General features: G+C 32.3%; 1 protein-coding gene across 2 annotated transcripts in view; it reads right to left on the bottom strand.

Annotated features, from left to right (window-relative positions):
* Positions 1–2,176: 2,176 nt before the first annotated feature.
* if (integrin subunit alpha inflated) overlaps positions 2,177–20,895 on the bottom strand; it is a 77,704-nt gene continuing 58,985 nt past the window's right edge. The window contains exons 5-25 of one of the 2 annotated variants that reach the window (XM_088203170.1): positions 20,770–20,831; positions 13,592–13,640; positions 13,374–13,445; positions 12,362–12,537; positions 11,831–12,040; positions 11,655–11,757; positions 11,352–11,592; positions 11,111–11,283; positions 10,769–10,917; positions 9,468–9,691; positions 9,157–9,397; positions 8,919–9,088; positions 8,676–8,851; positions 8,459–8,602; positions 8,216–8,386; positions 7,435–8,158; positions 7,124–7,363; positions 5,176–5,519; positions 4,814–5,112; positions 4,360–4,590; positions 2,177–3,644 (exon numbers count right to left, since the gene is read on the bottom strand). In XM_088203170.1, coding sequence (XP_088059296.1) covers positions 3,576–3,644; positions 4,360–4,590; positions 4,814–5,112; positions 5,176–5,519; positions 7,124–7,363; positions 7,435–8,158; positions 8,216–8,386; positions 8,459–8,602; positions 8,676–8,851; positions 8,919–9,088; positions 9,157–9,397; positions 9,468–9,691; positions 10,769–10,917; positions 11,111–11,283; positions 11,352–11,592; positions 11,655–11,757; positions 11,831–12,040; positions 12,362–12,537; positions 13,374–13,445; positions 13,592–13,640; positions 20,770–20,831 — 4,268 coding nt within the window. In that variant the 3' untranslated portion in view covers positions 2,177–3,575. The remainder of the gene's footprint in view (positions 3,645–4,359; positions 4,591–4,813; positions 5,113–5,175; positions 5,520–7,123; positions 7,364–7,434; positions 8,159–8,215; positions 8,387–8,458; positions 8,603–8,675; positions 8,852–8,918; positions 9,089–9,156; positions 9,398–9,467; positions 9,692–10,768; positions 10,918–11,110; positions 11,284–11,351; positions 11,593–11,654; positions 11,758–11,830; positions 12,041–12,361; positions 12,538–13,373; positions 13,446–13,591; positions 13,641–20,769; positions 20,832–20,895) is intronic. The other variant, XM_088203171.1, reaches the window with a different exon arrangement.

Genomic DNA, 20,895 nt, shown 5'->3' with positions numbered 1-20,895 from the left:
TTTTTCAGCCAGACACCGAAAAAAAATTTTAAAATGCCTATTAAAAAATAATATAAATTATCAAACTTTTTCTACAATATGTTTTTTTAGGATAATAATTAAAACATATTAATTATATTAAGATAAAATAATAATGGTAGAAATGAAAAAAGTTAAACATCTTAAAATGTGTAATTCTGCATTTAATTACTGTGTGTCATTTAAAGACATTTTATTATTTTTAAACTCACTACTTTTTTAGGCAATAATGTAAATTAAATATAATAGACATAAAAAATGTTTTAGACCACTAAAACACTGCTCGTGATAAATCCAAACTCATTATAATTGCTCTTATTTATCCTGTTATTATAAATTTATTTTATTACGATATTTTTAGTCTCTTGTCTTCACCTATCAGTAGCACGTTGCTCTTTAACTTAACATTCAACTTAAAATATTACTTTTAGGTTAAATTGATTTTATGATAAATTAAATATTTTATTGCGAAGACCTATTTATTCATTATGCCAAAAATTAGGTGGCACTCTGGTAACACTGACGTGACGGCGGCAAATGTTCCTTAAAATATTCCTTAGCGGATCTCTCATTGGTCGGTCCATGAAGCAGAAAATCAATTAATTGTTTTAATTATTGCAAAAAACTTTTTTTCTTAATTCCTGCAATCAAAAAGTAGCGTCGAAGCATATGCTAAAAAATTATCGCCTCAAACTACCATTTTGTGACATACGAAACGGTTTTTGTACGGGTTTTTTGTCATAATTTATCAGGAGTGCATATGAGTGAGAAGGTAGCTGACAATTAATTTATTATTTTAATTATTAGAAAAAGTATTTTTTTTAATTTCTGCAAATTATGCTAGGATATGAACTTCAAGAGTCGCGTGAAAGCATATTCAGAAAAAAAAACGCTTTAAACTACCGTTTTTGTACAGGTTTTTTGTTATAATCTACCAGGAGTGTAGAATAGATGAGGAGGTAGTGGAGCTAATAATTTATTTATTATTATATATAATTATTTTAAGTGTTACCAGGGCCGTACGCTCTATCTGCTATGGAATAATAGTATCTATTTACACATACATAAAGCCTATTATTGCATAACCGCAATTCTCAACGGTTCCGACCAATCAGAAAAAATAATTTAATTATTTTAAATTTCCATGGAGACGGATAATCATAGAAAAAGGTTACTATGTACATAAATAAACAAAATACACAAGGCTCACTATCGAATGCGTGTATAATGTTATTTTTTTAAGTTTAAGAGCTTACAATGAGTAATCATAAAATATAATTGAAATAATTCATATAAAATAAAAAAATGGCCGATGACATCTGTTGATAAAAGTATTTTCCATTGATTTACCGATTTAATATAATTATTCGAATTGCAAATAAACCAGGTACGTGTTAACCTTAAACATGTTATACGTATTTTATATTATGTACGAGGATTGAAAGTTAATGTGGATCAAACTTCATAAACGCTAATAAAACGTTTTTTGTATCTTGTGATATTTTAGGATTTGTGATGGCGATCGCGTAACAATGATTATGAAGCAGGCGGTTATTTAACTGAATAAGTTTGGTTTCGTTTCGGCGTAAAATTTTAGAATCTTCTTTCGTTTTTTTTTTATAGGTATTTCTTCGCTATCATCTCAGGAATAAGATCAGGCATGCGATTCTGGACGCTAGAGCATCGCCCTGCCTTGCTGTTGAGTTTTCGCAAAGGCTTTGGTAGATCATTTTGTGCTCTCACTTGGCATTTGCCATTTCTCATTGTGAGTTTCACCGAGGAGATCAGTTTTCTGGTACACACTACTCTTTAGATTATTTCACGCGTAAAAAATCGCGACAAAAAACCTACAAATTCTTAAATACCAACAAAAGAGTATTGTGTCAAATATAATATTGGATTACTTTAATTTAAATTACATTTTTGAGTTCATGTATTGAGTTATTAAAGTATTAATAGGGGGGGGGGCGAAAATTTAGTGTTTGCCTGGGGCAACTGGACTGCCGCATACGCTATAGGAAAGTTCGCTGTAAGGGGGTTTATTGTATAATAATTTAAAGATCTTTGTTATAGTCACCGATAATTCTGGTGATTCCCTAACCCCCGCAATTTATTTGGTAAAAATTAAAAAGTATGATTTTCATATTAGAAAGATTAATTGTTATTAATATCATATATTTCTGTTCATATACAAATTATAAGTACAACAATTGAAACACATCACCAAATAATTACTTATAGCATCAGTTTCGGTGATATATTTCAACTAGATGTGAAAAAATATTTTATACTGAGGCACATTTCATTATTGATATAATTCAAATAGTATTTTAAAATTACGGTGAATTAAATTTTGATTAATACCAATTAGCGAAATTCAAGTATTTATACGTACTAGTTACTGTTTTTTTTAAAATGCATATTCCAAAATATAAAGCTAAAGGTATTTTAATAAATTAATACAAAGCTGAAGCTTCAATTATATCCTAAGCAATAAATTGCTCATAAAATTTACATTATTCTTCTCTCGTCAATGGCACATTTTAGTAAATAGTTTATTACCCCGCGTGTTTAATTCTCTACACATAATTAAAAATCAAACAATAGACATAAAATTACAACGTTTATGAGTAATACTAATTTAATAGATGTTCAACACGGCAACGCTAATTCTTCTTATAACTACACTGCAGTGTAAAACATTTCAATATTATGAACACATTATTAAATACATTTATCGATACGTCAAATACTTTTAAGGCACATTCGTGAAAAAGCCACATGAAATAAAAATCTTAATTTACAGTAAACTTATTCGATGGCACTAAATTCATATTCATGTTTACAATTATTATCACATTAAGTATTTACAGATTGATAATAATATTACTGAACGAAGGCACCTGATGATACTTTTGTTGTGATAAATGTAAAAAGATCACAAAAATAATATAAAAATAAATTATTTACAATATACACAATTATATACACAGTCGTAAAATAATGTTTTCGATGAATAAAAAGTCAATTTTCACTAATCTTCATTGAAGATTTGTGCGAATTTTAACTAGATAGTTAAATTATCAGACGACACGTTTAATATTATTATTTTACATTTCAGATATGTTAACAATGGTCGTTATTGTTATATTTTTTAATATATTGCGTTTATTCCTAATTTTTAGTAGCTGCATACGAATCTCACTATAAAAATGACTATTAAATAAAAAATCTCGGGATTCATTTACTCAAATTTGGTTAAAAATCCATATAAATCATTCACAACACCAAAAATACTAACACAATTTAACATTGATAATAAATAATTTTAATGTTTTAACAATTCACTCCTTATTTTTTAAATAATTAAATTATTGCAATACTAATACAATATCGTTTATAAATTTGTTAAAAAGTTCATAATTTTGTTAAGTGCAAATTCACATCACTTTGTCTTGTCACTATATAGGTTAGGTTTTGGTTAGTTTATGTTATCACTGGTTCGACACTTGATTTTTTTAAATAATGTTTCAAGCTATTTAAGAGATGACGGAACATCAAAGTTGTTCGTCTCGAAGTGGCTGTCTCTCGGGTCCAACCGGTCGGTTTCGTTCGAAGAAGTGGCACTGAAATTGAATAACAAATTAAGTATTTATTTATTGTTAATGTTTCTATGCAACATGAAAGGTTTTAGCCCAAAGCGTTATAACCATGTAAGCACAATCAACAACTAAGTAGTGAGACCAGACTAAAATCAGCAACCAATTTAATTTTATATATTTACATGTAAGATAAGGAAAATCTAGGAAAACCTAACATATGCAATCCATCGGAATTATCATTATATAACAATCAATAAATCTGATCTCCCAAACACGATAGAAATTGAAAAACACTATGATTCATATATTTTTTTTATTAAATCTTCTGTTGTAACCTGACAGGCGTAACCCCAATGCGTTACAAGAGGAAAATCTGTACCAACTGAGTAAGTCAATCAGACATAATGAATACCTACAAGAAAGTATTAACCACCAGACTGTAAGTCTGGAAATTGGTGGCATCTATTGTATATTATGTGCTATACAATTTATAATCAATAGATGTCACTGCGGCTGGGGCCGGTTATTTTTTATTTTTTAAATAAAATTCAAGTGTCATTTGAATTTTATGCATCAAGGCGCATTTTTATAAATAAAATTCAAGTGCCGCTGCCGGGGCTTGAACCTGAAACCACAGAGTTACTAGTCTGAGACGTTACAGACTATGCTATTCCGCCATTACAGGATTCGAACTCAGGTCTGGAATTAAGTTGTTTAATAAATAATTGATATAACATACCTTATAGAGCCCGTAAATCAACAGTAATAGTAAAGCTGTGCCTACACAAGCTGAGAGAACCACAACCCAAAGTGGCACTGGCTCAGCAGGTTGCAAAGATGCAAACGGTATTAAATTGGTAACCGCTTGTTGAGCGAGAGGAGTTCTTTCAACTGGTGTTCCTATGTAGGGAAGTTCTAAAACTCTTATTACTCCTACTGAAGTTATAGTTACATTTTTTTCTGGTGCCAACTAAAAAAAATATGATTTAAAATCACAATTGTAGAAAAATTATTCTTTTCTTGTCACACCAGCAAACTAATTTATTTAGAATTGAATTTGTTAAGAATTTAAAGTATATAATAATCACTGATGCTCAAGTTTCCAATAGCGACTACTTGTGAAACAAATGTTTATATACCACATTAAAAGAGAATAAGTTTGCTGGAGTTGTTTCAAATATAAGTGTATGTACCTTTTGTAGTGTTTGGACGTTAACCCTAGATCTAATTCCAACTAATACTTCTTGATTCGCAGCCAATGGTCCCGCTATACATCTCAATACTGCACACCTAAGTCCTGAACACTTCATAGCTTCTCTCAGTTGATTTTCATTATTTTCTTCTGGCGTAAGTTCCCGACGTTCTCTAGAAGATCGTTTTTCCCATCTAAAGTGTTGCAGCGGTTTGCTCGTAGGTACATTATCGCCGCTTTGAAGCGAATCACTCCCCCATTGTCTTTGGTAAGTATTTTTATATTGAGTTTGGTAGGCAGCTAAAAAATATATTAATTAATGTACCATTGATTAAATGTTAAAAAATAAATAAAAATACTCACATTGAGAACCATCCGAAGATCTCCATTGCTGTCCATCTTGATTACTATTTGTAACGTGCATTCTTGAACTATCCATTGAATTCTCATTAGCACTGCTTCTACTATTACCGTCAGTATTTATTTGCCCTAAATCCCATGTGCTTACAGTAAATCCTTTTCCAGCTGCTATTGCGCCTAATCCTTCTTCATGACTATTCGAATAAGTACCAGCAGCAAGTCCTTGACGAAGACCTTCGGTGTGTAATTGATTTCCACTATTGATGATATTTTTATTAACAGTTTCTTCAGTGGACCACTTATGGCGTGTTCCAGCTGCATGACCTTCAGCTCCAACGTTTCTATTCCTAAAATATAAATTATAAATTAAAGTAGTATACCTTTTAAACGAATTTTGGTCAATAAGTAGGGCGTAAAAACAAGTATCATTTCTCAGAAGTGTAAAATTCACGTCAAAAGCAATAAAATCGTGTTGGCGCCATCGCAGTGGGAACGCTCGATAGCGAGTGTTTCCACTATGATGGCGAGGGCACAATTTTATTGCTTTTGACGTGGATTTTTGTTTCTGAGAAGGGATAATTGTTTTTTTCACTATCCTATTGGTCAAAATTCGGTTTAGATATGCTTCATTCGATCCTCACTTATTATAAGTATCACCGATAAATACGAAGACGAACGAACAAAACTAATCGATCTCGTAACAAAAAGTGAAAAAAGTTCTGAGAAGGGATAATTGTTTTTTGCGCTCTCTTATTGGTCAAAATTTGGTTTAGATATATTTCATTCGATTGTCACTTATTGTAAGCGGATGTTAAATAATGAAATACTATGAATATTAATAAAATTGAAATATTAAAAAAAGGGCCACTGACTGGCCATCTTTTGCGCCCCACCCCCAAAGCTGAAATGATGTCCCTGGATGATTTTTTAGCTGTCCCAGTTTAGAGGTTCATAATTATAGTAAGCCTAACAAAGAGGACAGTCCTCAAAGAAGGACTTCTGGTCACCTTATCTAAACGAATTAACCAATCCAAACTTTACCTAATGAAAGTTCTAAATCTAACTATCGTTTTTACTAAAACCAACTGTCAAATTGAGTTTTAACTACAAAGGTAAAAATGTTCTGAAAGTTCCAGTGAAATTATAAATCAACTATTTGATACATTTTCACGTTAGTGAAATTATATTTCTACTAGTGAAAATATAATTTCATTGAAAAATACACATTCACTTTAACATATTTGCTATATAACCAGTGTTAAAAGCGGCGGCCGGTAAAAAGAGCGTATGAGCGCTGCATCATATGCACAGACAGTCATATGAGCGCCTGACAAAAGAGAACACGTCATAAGAGCGCAAAAATACTTGGAAAAAATCAAGTAATGAATATTTTAGGAATTAGGTATACAAAATACAAGTAAATTGCGAGAAATTTACAAAGAATAAAAATTCACGAGATATAGGCGGTAAAATGATTAGTCAATGAAAACATTATTATTTATTAATTATTACGTACATACGAAAGTATAGCTCTCCATACGTATGATATACATATGTTTTGTACTAAAATGAAACGCTAATTTTGAATTTATCATTAGATTTGTTCTGTAATATTTTATTAAATTGACAAATAATTATCGACTCGACTTGCAATGAATGTGTATAGTTTTAAGGCAGGTATATGGCCCACCAGATCTTTTTTTTCATTTATTTTAGACGACTAAACTTTATAGCGAATGGCGGCTGAGTACGAATATTATATAATATATTTTAGTTAATTAAAAGATTAATGTCTTATATTTAAAAGTGTAAGAAAATTCATATTTTATTTATCCCACACATATGATATGCTTTGTCAAGAGCTCTTATGATGCAGCGCTCATTTGACGGTGCTCATTTGTGACAGTGCCGTTAAAAGCATAACACTATTCCTAAAAATAATTATACATACTCTTGTGAAGAAGCAGTTGATCCATTATTGAAATAAATGCGCCTATCTCCCAACTTATAGTGTCTTCCTCCTCCGCTCGTGTAAGATCCAGCTCCATAACGAACAGACCCCTGTCCCTGTCCTTGGCTTTGATCACCTTCTTGTCCATAATACGTTCCCAAATCTTGATCGTATCCAGTTCTACGGTGTCCGCTTACTCTTGAAGAATGTGTACTATCAATGGTATTTCCAGCACTGATTCTAAAATAATTTAAAAGTAATTAATAAAGAAACACAAATTAATCGCAAATGAAAAATAATTACAAACATACCTATTGCTAAAGGATGAACCAGGTTCTCCTTCTCTTCCAACAGTATAGTATTCCGTGCTAGTTTCATATTTATCTTCTCCACTCGAACCTTCCATCGATGTGTAATTTTTATTCGAGTGGTAGACTATAGTAGGTCCAGATCCTGATCTACTGCTGTTCCATCTTCTAACATAAGTTTGATTATATAAAGTCGGTTTGCTAGTGTAAGTTATCCAATAGCTCTCTTTGCTGTTTTGTCCGGCACCGACATTTTGAGACTGCTCTTTGGAAGTCCATCTACCCTCTTGACTTCCGCCGTAAACGTGCCCTTCCTGACCTCCTTTATTGATAAAAACCCTTTCTCTAGATTGATCGCCAGTCGTTCTTTCAATGCTAGCACCGCTAGAACCTTGGTTCTTGTATACATTATCTTCATTGACATTTTCTTCGTTAAACCGATTCACATATTTCGTTTCACCGCCAACGTATTTTTGATCGCCACCTTGGGAAGCCCATTGGACATTTTTATTCTTAGAAATTGTCGCATCTGAAGACGATTGCTGCCCTTGACTGCTACTAAACGACCAGTGCTTACTTCCTTCGGAGCTGGCTTGTCCTTTATTTACTATCACACCGTTCTCGTGTGCTACTTGAGCTCTTTGAGCGTGAACATTTGATCCATCTCCTTTACTAGAACTTCTTTCTTCTTCGTCCAGTCTTCTTTTTTGATCTTCCGTTATGCCACCTTCGCAAGATACAGCATTATTACATCATTATTTCAATTAATCATTTAACAACATACCTGAACTTGAAGACCAGGATACGTTTTTAGAAGAATAACTCCAACTCTTAGACTCGGCACTATTTGAACCACCACCCATTTTATTTACAGCGCCACCGGAAGAACTTAAAGAACCACTAGAAGAAGTAACGACTTTTCCAGATTCATCCGCTTTGCTTCCTTTCAATTCACCTGTGTAATTGAATCATATAATAAATATGCTATATGAAAGGTTATACAACAATAACAATAACAAGAAAATACTTTTGAAAGCATAACTAGATGATTCTAAATATGACTTTTTCTTTGGATCAATAATCAATTTATAGTCGTTTATGTGTTCCACTGGAAAGCATTCGATCGCACCAGAATGTTTCGGTTCTTCAAGCACATACATCAAACTATCACCTAAAAATTAAAAAGATATAAAAAAGAAGCTCGATTTTGGATCTAAAAATATACATAATTATAACAATTTTACCAGCTAATGTCTCATAAGGCCATGCAACAAATATTTCAGCTTTTTCTATAAGAGAAGCTCCTGTGTTTTTAAATTTGTAGACGTGTATCAATTGAGGTCCAATATCGTACTCGAATGTCATATTATCTCCCGAATATAAACTAGTATTGTAATGAAGCTCAGGTGGCGTTGAATGGCTGTTAAGTGTAATAGATTATAATACAAATATAATTTCATCTTAATCGCAACTAGATCTTCATATACCTTTCAATTTCAAATTTAGTTTGAACCCAAATGTTGACTGTCATGTTTTGAACATTATCATTACCAAATAGGGGATTTTCTGGATTTGTACTGTTAGCACTCATTTGCAAGTTATAATACAATGGCATTCCATGTTCATAATAAGGTTCTAGCAGCACGTTAAATTGAACCTTAAGCATTTCATAATGATTTTTAGATTCAATTACAATCCGATTATATTTTATAATAATTTACTTACAAGGCTCTCTTTGGGTAAAGGATTTCCAATGTCACATTTTAATGTAGTGGTATTATTGACGTGAGATGGTGAACATTGCACCGGTATACTAAGATCTCCTAATTGCATGATTTTTACATAATTTACACCTCGCGGTAATTGCAGGTTGTAAGATGCTTCAAACGCATCCTCGCCACGATTTTCAACGATGACGTGTATGATGAGATTTTCGTTAGTGCCCAGTAGATAATTCTTAACATTGCTGAAAAGATAAACTATGTTATTGTATAATACAGCAAAATTTAACTATAATATAAAAGTAGAAAACTCACGCTTCAGCATTCAAGTGTAAGTCTGGAATGCATACATCATCTGCGCCACAATCTTTTTGAATATTTATTATAGCTTTCTTCGAGTTGAGCGTATTTTGATCTAAGATTGGCAATAACGCAGCTTTGGGGTTGCGAGTCAATTGTATGTTTTCTCCATCTAAATCGGATCTCAAGAAATATTGGATTTCAACCTCGAGAGGCGTCAATTTATCGCGTACATTGTCCTGTTGAAGTATTAAATGCTATAAATCTTATTTTATTATGCGCATCATTAAAGTGAGTAAATGTTTATTTTTAAAATGGAGGATCTTGTGCAAGATGGTCGAAATATTAACGTAGATGTTTCATTGATTTTGAGAAGGTGTTTGATAAAGTCTAACATAAGAAAATGAGGAAAATTTAATATATACAGGAATAGACGATAAGGATCTCAAAATTATTTACAAACTGTACTTATATTGTATAATATATTGCAATAAAGAGCAACGTATTATCGGATGAAGTCGAAATAAAGTGAGGAGGGAGACAATTTTGTATTCTATCCCTTATGATTCTAAACATCTATTTCAAAATTATTTTTGCCAAAGCATTTTTGAACACAGATGTAAGGATAAAAATAAAATTCACTCAATGACCTTAAAAACGATGCTTAAAAAATATAATAAGCCTGTAACATATATGGAGTAATACAGCAATAGCCAAACCGTGTCCCGCGGGCCACAAGTGACCCACTTGAAGGTTTTGATTGGCCCTTTTGAAGTTTTGAAATTTCTATATTTTTTACATTTTCATACCGATCGACACCAAAAAATTATCATGTAATAAAAAATAAATGTTGCCCTTCAAAGACTTACTTTTTGTTACGAGATCGATTAGTTTTGTTTGTTTGCCTTCGTACTTGTTGGTACCTACTAAGACCGAAGTTCATAGAATTCGTTTGTACTTTGTTGTTAGTATCGTAAATATTTTTACGCTTATCCCAAAAACAAAGTTAGGACAATATTCACTGAATGAAGAATGTTATTTTTGGGAACAACTTTAACTTGGTATTAAAAAATGAAAATAGTTAACTGTTATGTGTTCTCTGTTCGTCTATATGTAGTGGAAGGTTAGACGCTCATGGAAGAGACGATCAAGTGATCGAAGACCTTTCGCTATGATAATAAATAAGTCACAAGGACAGTCGCTCAATATGACAGGAATGAATTGAAGAGATGAATGCTTCTCTTGTGGTCAATTTTAAATCGAATAGAGATAAAAAACAATAAATTGATACGAAATCTAATAAATTATTAACTTACCATTATATAAAGAGTAATATTGCTGCAATACAGCTCATTGTGATTCAAAATAATCGAAGTATTCATCGAGCTTTTCATTTCAGCGTCTAAGAAAAAAAGACGAGGATCCCGAGGCTTTTTTGTATCAAGATTAATTGTTAGCATAAAATCTGAAATAAATAAAAGTTCTTTAGATTGCTGTAGTGTTTAATATCAATATTGATAGAACATAAAATCCGATTATTATCTAGCTAACTATATACTTACCCATCTGACAAATATAGCCGTTTGCTTGTAACGAAAATATTTGATATGATAATATAAACAATACCTACGTACACCAAATACAAATAATACACTTACCAACTTCTCTATCTACGCCAATTCCATCATATTGCAAGCAGTACTTCAAATAAACACATGGATACTTCTTCCTTTTGTTATTGGGCAACGGACATTTCTTGTCTTCCAATGATATTGAGTTTGTTTGAGAAATGAATTCAACTTCCGCTACCATCGTGACAACGGGCCTTGATCTTAAAAAAATAATACAGAGCATTAATATTAAAAAACCAAATTTATAAATTAATATAAATATAACTACCTGAATAACATAGCCAAGTCTGATTCATATGCTCCAACGATCAAGTCGTTATATTGATTTTTATCTAAATCCATTCCGCCGGCGACAGAAAACCCAAAAGTTTTAATTGGGGTTCGATATTGTACATCTTCAGCTTGAATTATTTGGGAGGGTTTTTCACGCAGGCCGTTCATACCGCCGTGGTATATATAAACAGCACCACGTCCTTGTTCTCCATCATAAGGTGCTCCAACAGCAATATCTATAAAATTAATTTAATTAAAAATCATATATAGATGCAAAAAGTTAATAGAAATAAATTACCTCGATATCCATCTAAATTTATATCTCCTAAACCAGCTACGGATAATCCAAATCTTGATTTGGAATTGATTCCGTTTCTAATGCTTCTCTTTTGGAATTTACCCTATTAGTACATACATTAATAAAAAACGATCTATTCATAATATGATTTAATTTAATAGAACATTCATATTGACCATTTCGGAGACTTGATAGATTACGTAAATTCTTCCAGTTTCATATTTTCCTTCATTATTCGGTATGGTATACAAAGGTGCTCCTACAATTAGATCTTCATACGAGTCTCCGTTAACATCGCACGAACATATACTGTATCCAAAATATTCGCCTGTTTGCTCTCCGGTAACGTTTAGAATGTTTTTAACATCTGCTGTATATAGAACGACCTGTAATATATAAAATAGTATTAGATTGCTTAATTTAATATTAATTACTTTTAAAATATTATTATGGTTGAGTATAAACGACAGGTAAGCGTGGGCGTGAATGAGTTGACATCTCGAGATGCATTAAATTATTCATTTTTCATGCTCTATATATCACAATAAATTGCCTATTAGATTTTTTACTAGTGAATATTATTTCTTTATTGAGTCAAGGCATCGGAGATGTGGTGTTATAGAATACTTATGGATAATTGATAAGCGAGACCTTAAAAATTTAGCACGAAAAAGGACACACAAATGTAAAAAGATATTTTAGCATACCTTTCCTTTCAGATTATCACCACGAGGCATTCCAACTGCAACAGCTTGCTCATTATTTCCGTTAAAGTATCCAGTCGCAACAGAATATCCCAAATATGAGTTGTCAAATTTTGCTCCACTCTCCAGAGTATTGATCACATCCTTTCTTGTATCCATACTCTGCGAATAGATCTGACCTGAAACCATTAAACAACATATTAATATATAATCATTACTAAATGAATTTATAACCCTTCCACCACAGTTTCTTTGAGGCATTTGTTATGCAATATTAGTTCATGTTATTAATTTATTTTTTTATTTTAAGTACTGTCATTATTTATTTCACTGAATAGAAAATATTCATATTTTTAATTGTAAATAAAATTTAATAGTTCTACGAATTATAAATCATCCACCATTTTGTTACAGTTATAATTTTAATACAATAGTGTCGGTGATTTCATCAATGTATTTTTATTTTTAACAACTAACAACTAGACGACATTCATATTATAAACATCTATCATGCCAAATAAATGATCACTTGGATTTGAGTCAATCGATTTTTTTCATCACTCGCGTGATAATCCAAGTGCAATAACATTCAACTACAGATTTACAACATTGAACTTACATCTAAAATTTGGAAACATATATAAAATAATAATAATAAAATAAGCATATAAAAATTGATGATTTGCTCGATGATTTTTTGACAACTCCACCAACGATAACCTGTAAAGATTTGTTACTATTATCTGTTAATAATAATTTATAATTGGAAGAGTTTAAATAGAGGCTCTGACAACCCTGGAATCTTATTTATCTAATTGCAAGATTCAAGAGTTGTTTTTTTTTTTAATTTATAATATATAAGCGACGTTAGCTGAAGTATCCGCTCCTCGCTGGATGGTACTAAATATTATTACAAAAGTTCGACCAGAATTACAACAACCACTAGTATGTTTTATATAAATATTGTTTGCTCGTTGTTAAGGCGGTCAGTGCTGTATTTCTCTCAAATGTTTACCTTCACCGTAATCCTGGTATCTTGGGGGCAAGTACGGAAAAATCGCTGTGGGATTAATCGAATACACCTGGCCTGCGAAACATTTATGGAATTTACATTGGACATGTTGAACAGGTGATGGAAATAACGCCCAATTTGGGAGACATGTAAGACTAATTATTTTATAATATAGACAATTAACAAAAGGAGCTTAATGTAAATATAAAATGATATTTTACCTTGCCAATACCAGCTTCCTGGTGCTCCGATGAACAGTCTTCTTCCATCCTAAACAAAAAGGAAATTATTTAATATGTTGTTACATATAATTTACATACATCAATAACATTGATCAGTTGTATATCTTTGTAATAATGGATTTTGAAGATATAAACCAAAATGAAAAGATCATATAAACACTGGCTTCATTGCCAATAATTGTGAAATACGAACTTTTAAATTATTATTTCTAATGAATTCTCTTACTTAACATATAATATATGCATTTGTTTCAGCTAATGCTGAAGCACATTAATTAACGTCTTAACATCAGTGAACTACTACTGTGTAAATGTCAACAACCAGCTAAATTGTAAGCTAAAAAACTAAAAGGTTATTCTAATTCATCTCACGATATTTAGAGCGTAATAATTGAGGCTATATATTTTTTCCAGTTTGAAGAGAAAATTTGATTAAATTGTGTTTCGCGTCCATTTTACACGGACTTCTGAACTTTATTAACTCGTTAGCGCCGGGAAACACATATATGCGTCATTGTGTGTAAGAGATTTCCTTATTAAAAAAAATATTACTAGTACTAATTAAAATATCAGGTAAATTACATTATAATTAATTAAATATATTTAAATTACTTAGCTTTTTCGTGAATTGATGTCACAAAAATGTTTTTAGGAAAATTTCGATAACTTTTCAACTGTAGTCCTTCAAAATTAATTTTATTTAATTATCTTTCCCGATAATCTGCAAATGTGTTTATCAATGTTAATCAGAATATGGTTTGATAATCATTGAAAAAATAAATTGTTTAAATACATTAAATTATGTAAATACACTGCATCATTTTTTTAAATTACCGCTAGTTTTAAATTTATGTCCAATTTTGTAAAATTATTTTTGCAACAGGAATTCGCGGAACATAGTTTGACAACTATCAAAAAATAATTTATTTAAATGCATTAAATTATGCACACCGCATCAATTATATTTTCAAATTACCAATAAGTTGAAATTGTTGAACCTTTTCTTAAATGAATTTTTGCAAGAGAAATTTTAAATACATTAAATTATGTACACCGCATTCATTATTTTTTTAAATTTTTGTTTGGAATTTGTCTAATTCTGAAAAAAACATTTTGGCAACAGGAATTCGCGGAACAAACAATCAACAACCACTAATTTAAAATTTACGATCCTTTACCAAAAACATTTTTGCAACAGGAATTTATAAAACATAGTATGGGAACAATAAAAAAAATCCACCATAAATAACACGCAAGGATTCTCCGGTGCATTGAATGAATGTTTCTTTCTTACGAAACGGTCACGGGAAACAATATATCACCGGAAGACAAAAATTACCGTAAGGCCACAACATTCCCATTGAACAGTTCGACCTCGGAGATGTCCATCAAGCAAATGTCGCTTTCTAAAAGCGTATACTTATTTCGTTGTTCTAAGAAGCAAGTACAACGACTGACTAGCTTATGAAACTTTGCAGCCCTGGATACATAAAGGCTGGTCGCCAATGCAGACTCGGGTAGACACTCAAAAAGACTGGCAGACGCCCACCCGTCCACGGACAACATACGGTCATGGACGCTTACATCCTGAGAGGGACTCCACCATACGAGCACCGCAGCAGAGAGGGATCAAGTCACTGCCACACCAATCAGAACCCTAAGGATTTTCCACGGACATCATCCCTGCGCCAGCTTCTCCACCACCGTTCGGAGAATAACAATCTCGCCCAGCATAGTCTGTCGCAATATGTAATATAATCTAACAAAATTCTCACTAGTTTCCACCTGCGGCTTACTGGCTGCGAAGTCACACCCCAAAGGGTAAGAATCCTGAAAGTAGCAATTGTCCTTTTTGCAATTTTTACCAACATTATATTAGTAAAATATTTTTTTCAGAGATATAGCAGTTAATAAGTTACGCCTTATTGCATTTCAATGTTTTCTTTATTGACACTATCAAGTAAAATGCACAAAAGATTTGCTGAAAAGTTACTGAACTGTATGTAGCAATAATATATTATTATATTTTTTTTAATTTGATGTTGGTTATTTCAACTTCCAACTGGATAATAATTACACCAGTACGATAAACCAGTGGTAAAAATAATAATGGACTTTAATTTCATTCTGGTGTCTCATTACTAATTTAGTATTTGTTAAATGTGTTGAACCTGTTGTAACGCATATGTTTCCTATTTTGTAATGAAAGATTTACAAGAAAACAAATTTATAAACATATACACGGTCATGTATATATGTGTTATAATTAAAAAATAGAAGATTTTGTAATAACAACAGGCAACCCTATTTGCCTCATTGCTCAAGTCCAAAGATAACCAGTGACTGCATCCTACAATAAAGCAATTGAGTCATAGATGCATAAGATTTCGCCCGTGACTCTTTTTTATCTGAAACTTCTACTGATTCACGCTATTATATGTGGGTGAGTATATAAAACGCATAAATATCAAACGATGCACGAAGAAGTCTCATGATTCACCGTTCGTGAGATGAAAATGGAGGTTGCACTCTTTTTATTCCCCTCTTTACAGGAGCCACGCTCAGCGCCGAATATGGAGACCACGAACGGCTGGCTGCTGTTGCTGCTGCAGTTGGTAACCTTTGTCATTTGTTAAACGCTCTCGTGTTGGCAGCATTGTCTCTTTCCGCCCTTTGTTGTTTTCGTCACGTCCAACTCCAAATCGGGACGCGGGACTATTGTCTCGTGCGATTTGCAAAATAAAATGGAAACAGAACGACCTAAATTTCTACGCTATATTCAGAAAAGAAAGTTATATAAATTATGATTCTTGATCTATATCTATAAGCACCAATCATTATATCCTTTGGAAAATATCTAGATATGCTTTTATCTGGAGCGTTAATATTTACTGCATGTCATATAAGAGCGAAAAACTAAAATATATTGATATCCAGATATGAACTCAATGTTAAGTTTCAGAAAGATGCATATGATACAGTGGCGTCGTTATAATACGAGCTCTATGAACTTTACCGGCGGGTTATAAGTTGATTCGCATCGATTAGAAATCAAAAAACATAATAAGACATGGGCTAATTTGTGTGGCTTGAAAGCAGGCCCAAGCGGTGAAATCGATGCGGCCGCATGCTCTTATCTCTCACTCGCTCTCCTCACTTAACACGCGAACGAGCGAAAGGGAAAACGGTCTCACAGTTCGGGCTTGTTTGAAGGCGCTGAAAATGTGGGACTGTCGCGGATTTTTAACTACTGAGAAGGGTTTTTTGCGCTCTTCTATTGGTCAAAATTCGGTTTAGATGCTTTATTCGATTCTCACTCGTAATATTGTTATAAAAATCTTAATATAAATGCTTCATAATCGAGCTTTTTCACCGTGATGGCACGATTTTATTTCTTTTGACTTGGAGTAGAAATTCACTATATGACAACACTGCAAATCAGCAAAGAAAATACTAATGAGTAGAAATTTTTAATGCCTAATTAAAATATTTCGCATAAAATATGATTTCAGAAAATTCGCAATGGTGGCTAATTTTTATATTTATTTGTAGCATAGAAAGGGCTAACTCGAATCTATTATTATTTATTCAAGAAATTTTATTATAGTAAGAAATACATAAAGTGCCATTTTTGTCATGAGGCTCAGAATCATTGTTTTTCCAGGGCCCGGGTTCGCTTTTGGCGGCCCTGTTAACAATCAACGTATGTCTGTTGAACTTTCAAACGCCTATTGACTGTCAGAAGAAAACACAGGAGCATCTTAGGGGGGCCATTGTTTTTTTGTGTATTTTTTTATTTACTGCGTTGAAGACAAACGTTATGGAACGATTCATAGAAACGACACATTCAAGTTGTTCTGGCCCTTGTTTATTTTACACAAAGGGTTCCAAGGGTCCCGCAAATTTGACGATGGAGTTTTTGTGGAGCGCCAGGCCAGCTCTGTCTAGGTATACGTCTAGTCTGAGACAGCAAAATCGACACTAGAATTCGCACAAATGTGATTTCATCGTGTTTTTTTAGGAGAATGAAATATTGCTATATGAATTATAACTTCATATCTTGTGATAAAGATAATATTAATTTATTTTATACGCGAGTGAATCGGTTGAGTATGCTCAGAGCCGCCTCTGATCTAAACTATAGAGAAGAAAATCTATTTACTGAAACAGAAGAAATTCTCTTAATATTATGTAATTATGTCTGGAATTTCTAGACATAATCCAACTATTTTCAGCTCCATCATGAGTTGTGGAGCTTTGGAATATCTATTTAACTGTCAAAGACAAGACAATGTATTGCGTAACATAAACATGAGCTTAGTTTACTATAGTGTTTTTTCACTTAAAGAATAGATTGAGTGTATTAGGCCGGATGCGTAACATTTTTAGATATTTTTAACCTAACCGTAAAAAGGCGAAATATTTGGATGTTTAATCATAAATTGTTTCAAAGTTCATTAATGATAAATTATATTTTTAAATAAATTTTGCACGTATACTTTTTATATCAGAGCTAAAGCATCTTTCACACGGTTGCTTACATATTCTTTCATAAATCAGATTAGTTTGAAAGCAATGTTTTAGAAGTTAACCACCGCGGATGCTATCTGGACGACAAACTGTTTAATATTTACATGGCATTATGAGCTCCGCAGTCTCTGTCTGTGACTAGCCGCTTCTGCAGATCTGAAGATAAGCGCTGAAAATGGCAGTGAGCTAACTTTTCGAAAAGTGATAAAGTTTAAGTTTAGCCGACAGAAACGATCGGCCTTTTTATGGCCGATGGCTGTGCCGCTTAACAAATTGCTCCCCGTTGGTATAACATAATTCCGGCGCAAAGGAGGTAAAGCCACAAAGGAAATTCCTTACCAAATACGTCCCCGTGGTGGTATATACGCAAGAAAAAAGGCCCAGATCGACGTTTTATTATTCGTTCGGGCAAATTTGAATATGCTAAACGGTCCATTCCGCTGCCTTGCACTCTGCGGTGGATACGTATGGTATCAGGCCAAATACGGAAGGAAATTATGGACGATTGTGTGTGACCACAGGCGTGCCGGAATCGGAATTAATACGTCACTCAAGGAACACCAGATAAACTTTCTTTAATATCATGGAGCTAAAAGTAGAATTATACATATCTACTTTCTTTATAAAGGTATTTCCGAACAGGCATAACTTCCACTTTTTCGAATTCTTAATAACTTCAAGAACTATGGCTCATGTAAGGAGCTGAGCTTTTTTCTCGAGCGCTGAAGTTCTGCTTGCATTCGTCAAGAATTATGAACGTAATCGCGACATAACAGCCCGCAGCTAAAAATCGACATGAAAGTGTTTCATTTAATACAAATACGGATACAAGTCGTAGTGATTTTAAAGACAGATTTTTCTTTTTTTACTGGAATTACAAAAATTAGAGTCATATTTGAGGTCGTTAAAAACTGATGTTCCGTACAGAACGCAAATGCCAATAAATTGATAAAGTGAAACCTCTTAACAAGATTAAAATATACGCCGCCTTGAGAAGAAATAACTTGTGCATTTAAATTTATCCTTAAAACGACCGTTTCTTACCTGCCTTAGAAGTCGACGGCAATTCGTTTCAAAAAAATCCTAAAAATGTATGTAATTGTTTGTCCCACCGAAAAAGGGGTGAACAACATAATCTACTATAGAGGCGGCTATCAATATAAATACGGGAACCAGGAATCACTTTTATTCCAACAATGGTACTGGTATCTATACTGGAGTTCAAGACCACAGATTTTCAAAAGCCCTTCAACTTGGACCGCAACTGAGAGGAGGCCAACTTAACTTTAGACCAGCGAAGATTGCAGAAGCCGCCGCTTCTCTCTTCTCGTTCACTGGTCCACTCGGCATCCGGAATCAAGAGTGAACCCATTACGGGAACGCACGCAGCCTACATATCTCAACCGTTGCGCAACAAATTAAATAACTATATTTATCTTAACCAAAAAAGAAGATCAGGAAAGCATACTTAATATCAATCCCTAATCGAACGTCACGGATATCATAAATCACCACATACGTGACACAAAAATGCAATATGACCTTGGACTAGCGAACGTCGCTTTCTAAAGGCGTAGACTAATTTCACCGCTCTACGAAGCTAAGCTTTTTAAATTGTTGAAAACTCCATATAAAAAAATATTTTTTTATAAATTTATTGAAAAGGTATCGAAAAAAATAATCTTTAGTAACAGATAAATTAATTCTGAGTTTGCTGGCGGCTATTTCACGCTGCGAGCTTTCTAAATTCATCCTTTGCGCTCATAATCTCGCGCTTTGCGTGTGAAGAACCAAATAAAAAATATGATCAGATAAGAATGAATTTCAAGCATCATGTTTCGTACGACTTAAAACATTCTATCTAATTTAGAACAAGTATATAAGACCAACTAAATTTGATGTAACAGAAAGCTGAAAAAAATTTACAATCTGGTGGTTATGAAAATTGAACTTTCACTAAAAAGAATTAATGTAAATTATATTGTTAAGCGATTAAACCAACATTTTCATAAAATGAACTCAATTTTTCGGTTCTAAAACGTACGATGAGTTATTTTAAAATACAAATAAAAATATTTAAGTAATATTATCGTCAACCGCAAATAATTGTGACACGATAACTGCTGTGGTTTTTATTATTTCAACATGACAATTTTTCTAAAAATAGACATTTCATCTTGTTTCAAAATGGTAGCAACATAAAAAAACTCTTTTAAATATTTTTTTAGAGAAAAATGTGAATAAGTAAAAGACATTTTAAAATAGAAATTAAAATAGCTAATCTTATTATCATGATTTAAAATAGTGGTTATTAAAAACAATAAAAAATCATAACTTCGTTAAAATTAAGAGATAAAATATAGGTATGGTAAGATGTAACATAAACTAAATTTTCTTTTACTTATCTTATGTCTTATAATGTGTAATTTAAACTTTATTTTTTAAGCTTCAAAAAATCTAAGAAATGTCAGCTTTAGTATTTAATGAAATATAAAAAATAACCATTTTACTAAATAATATATCTGAATGGACTACTTTTAAATGTGCCATACTTTGTCAATGTTTTAAATAATATAATCCAACAGCTTTTAATAGTAACTAGTAAAAATAAGAATAAAAAAAATTACACTAGATATAGCAGCTCCTAAACCAGCTTGACAGTATCCTTGTCTATGATAACCATATTGTCCTGAAATCCAACAAAACATTTTAGGGTTGTCTTTTTCGAGTTATTGATATATATGTACGTATAT

The sequence above is a fragment of the Plectrocnemia conspersa genome, unplaced genomic scaffold (genome assembly GCF_051122295.1).
Source record: "Plectrocnemia conspersa isolate PC_06_02 unplaced genomic scaffold, ASM5112229v1 ptg000014l, whole genome shotgun sequence".
NCBI classification, from domain to species: Eukaryota; Metazoa; Arthropoda; class Insecta; order Trichoptera; family Polycentropodidae; genus Plectrocnemia; species Plectrocnemia conspersa.
The sequence above is the reverse complement of the archived record's forward strand: the minus strand, read 5'-3'. Positions and strand labels throughout refer to the sequence as shown.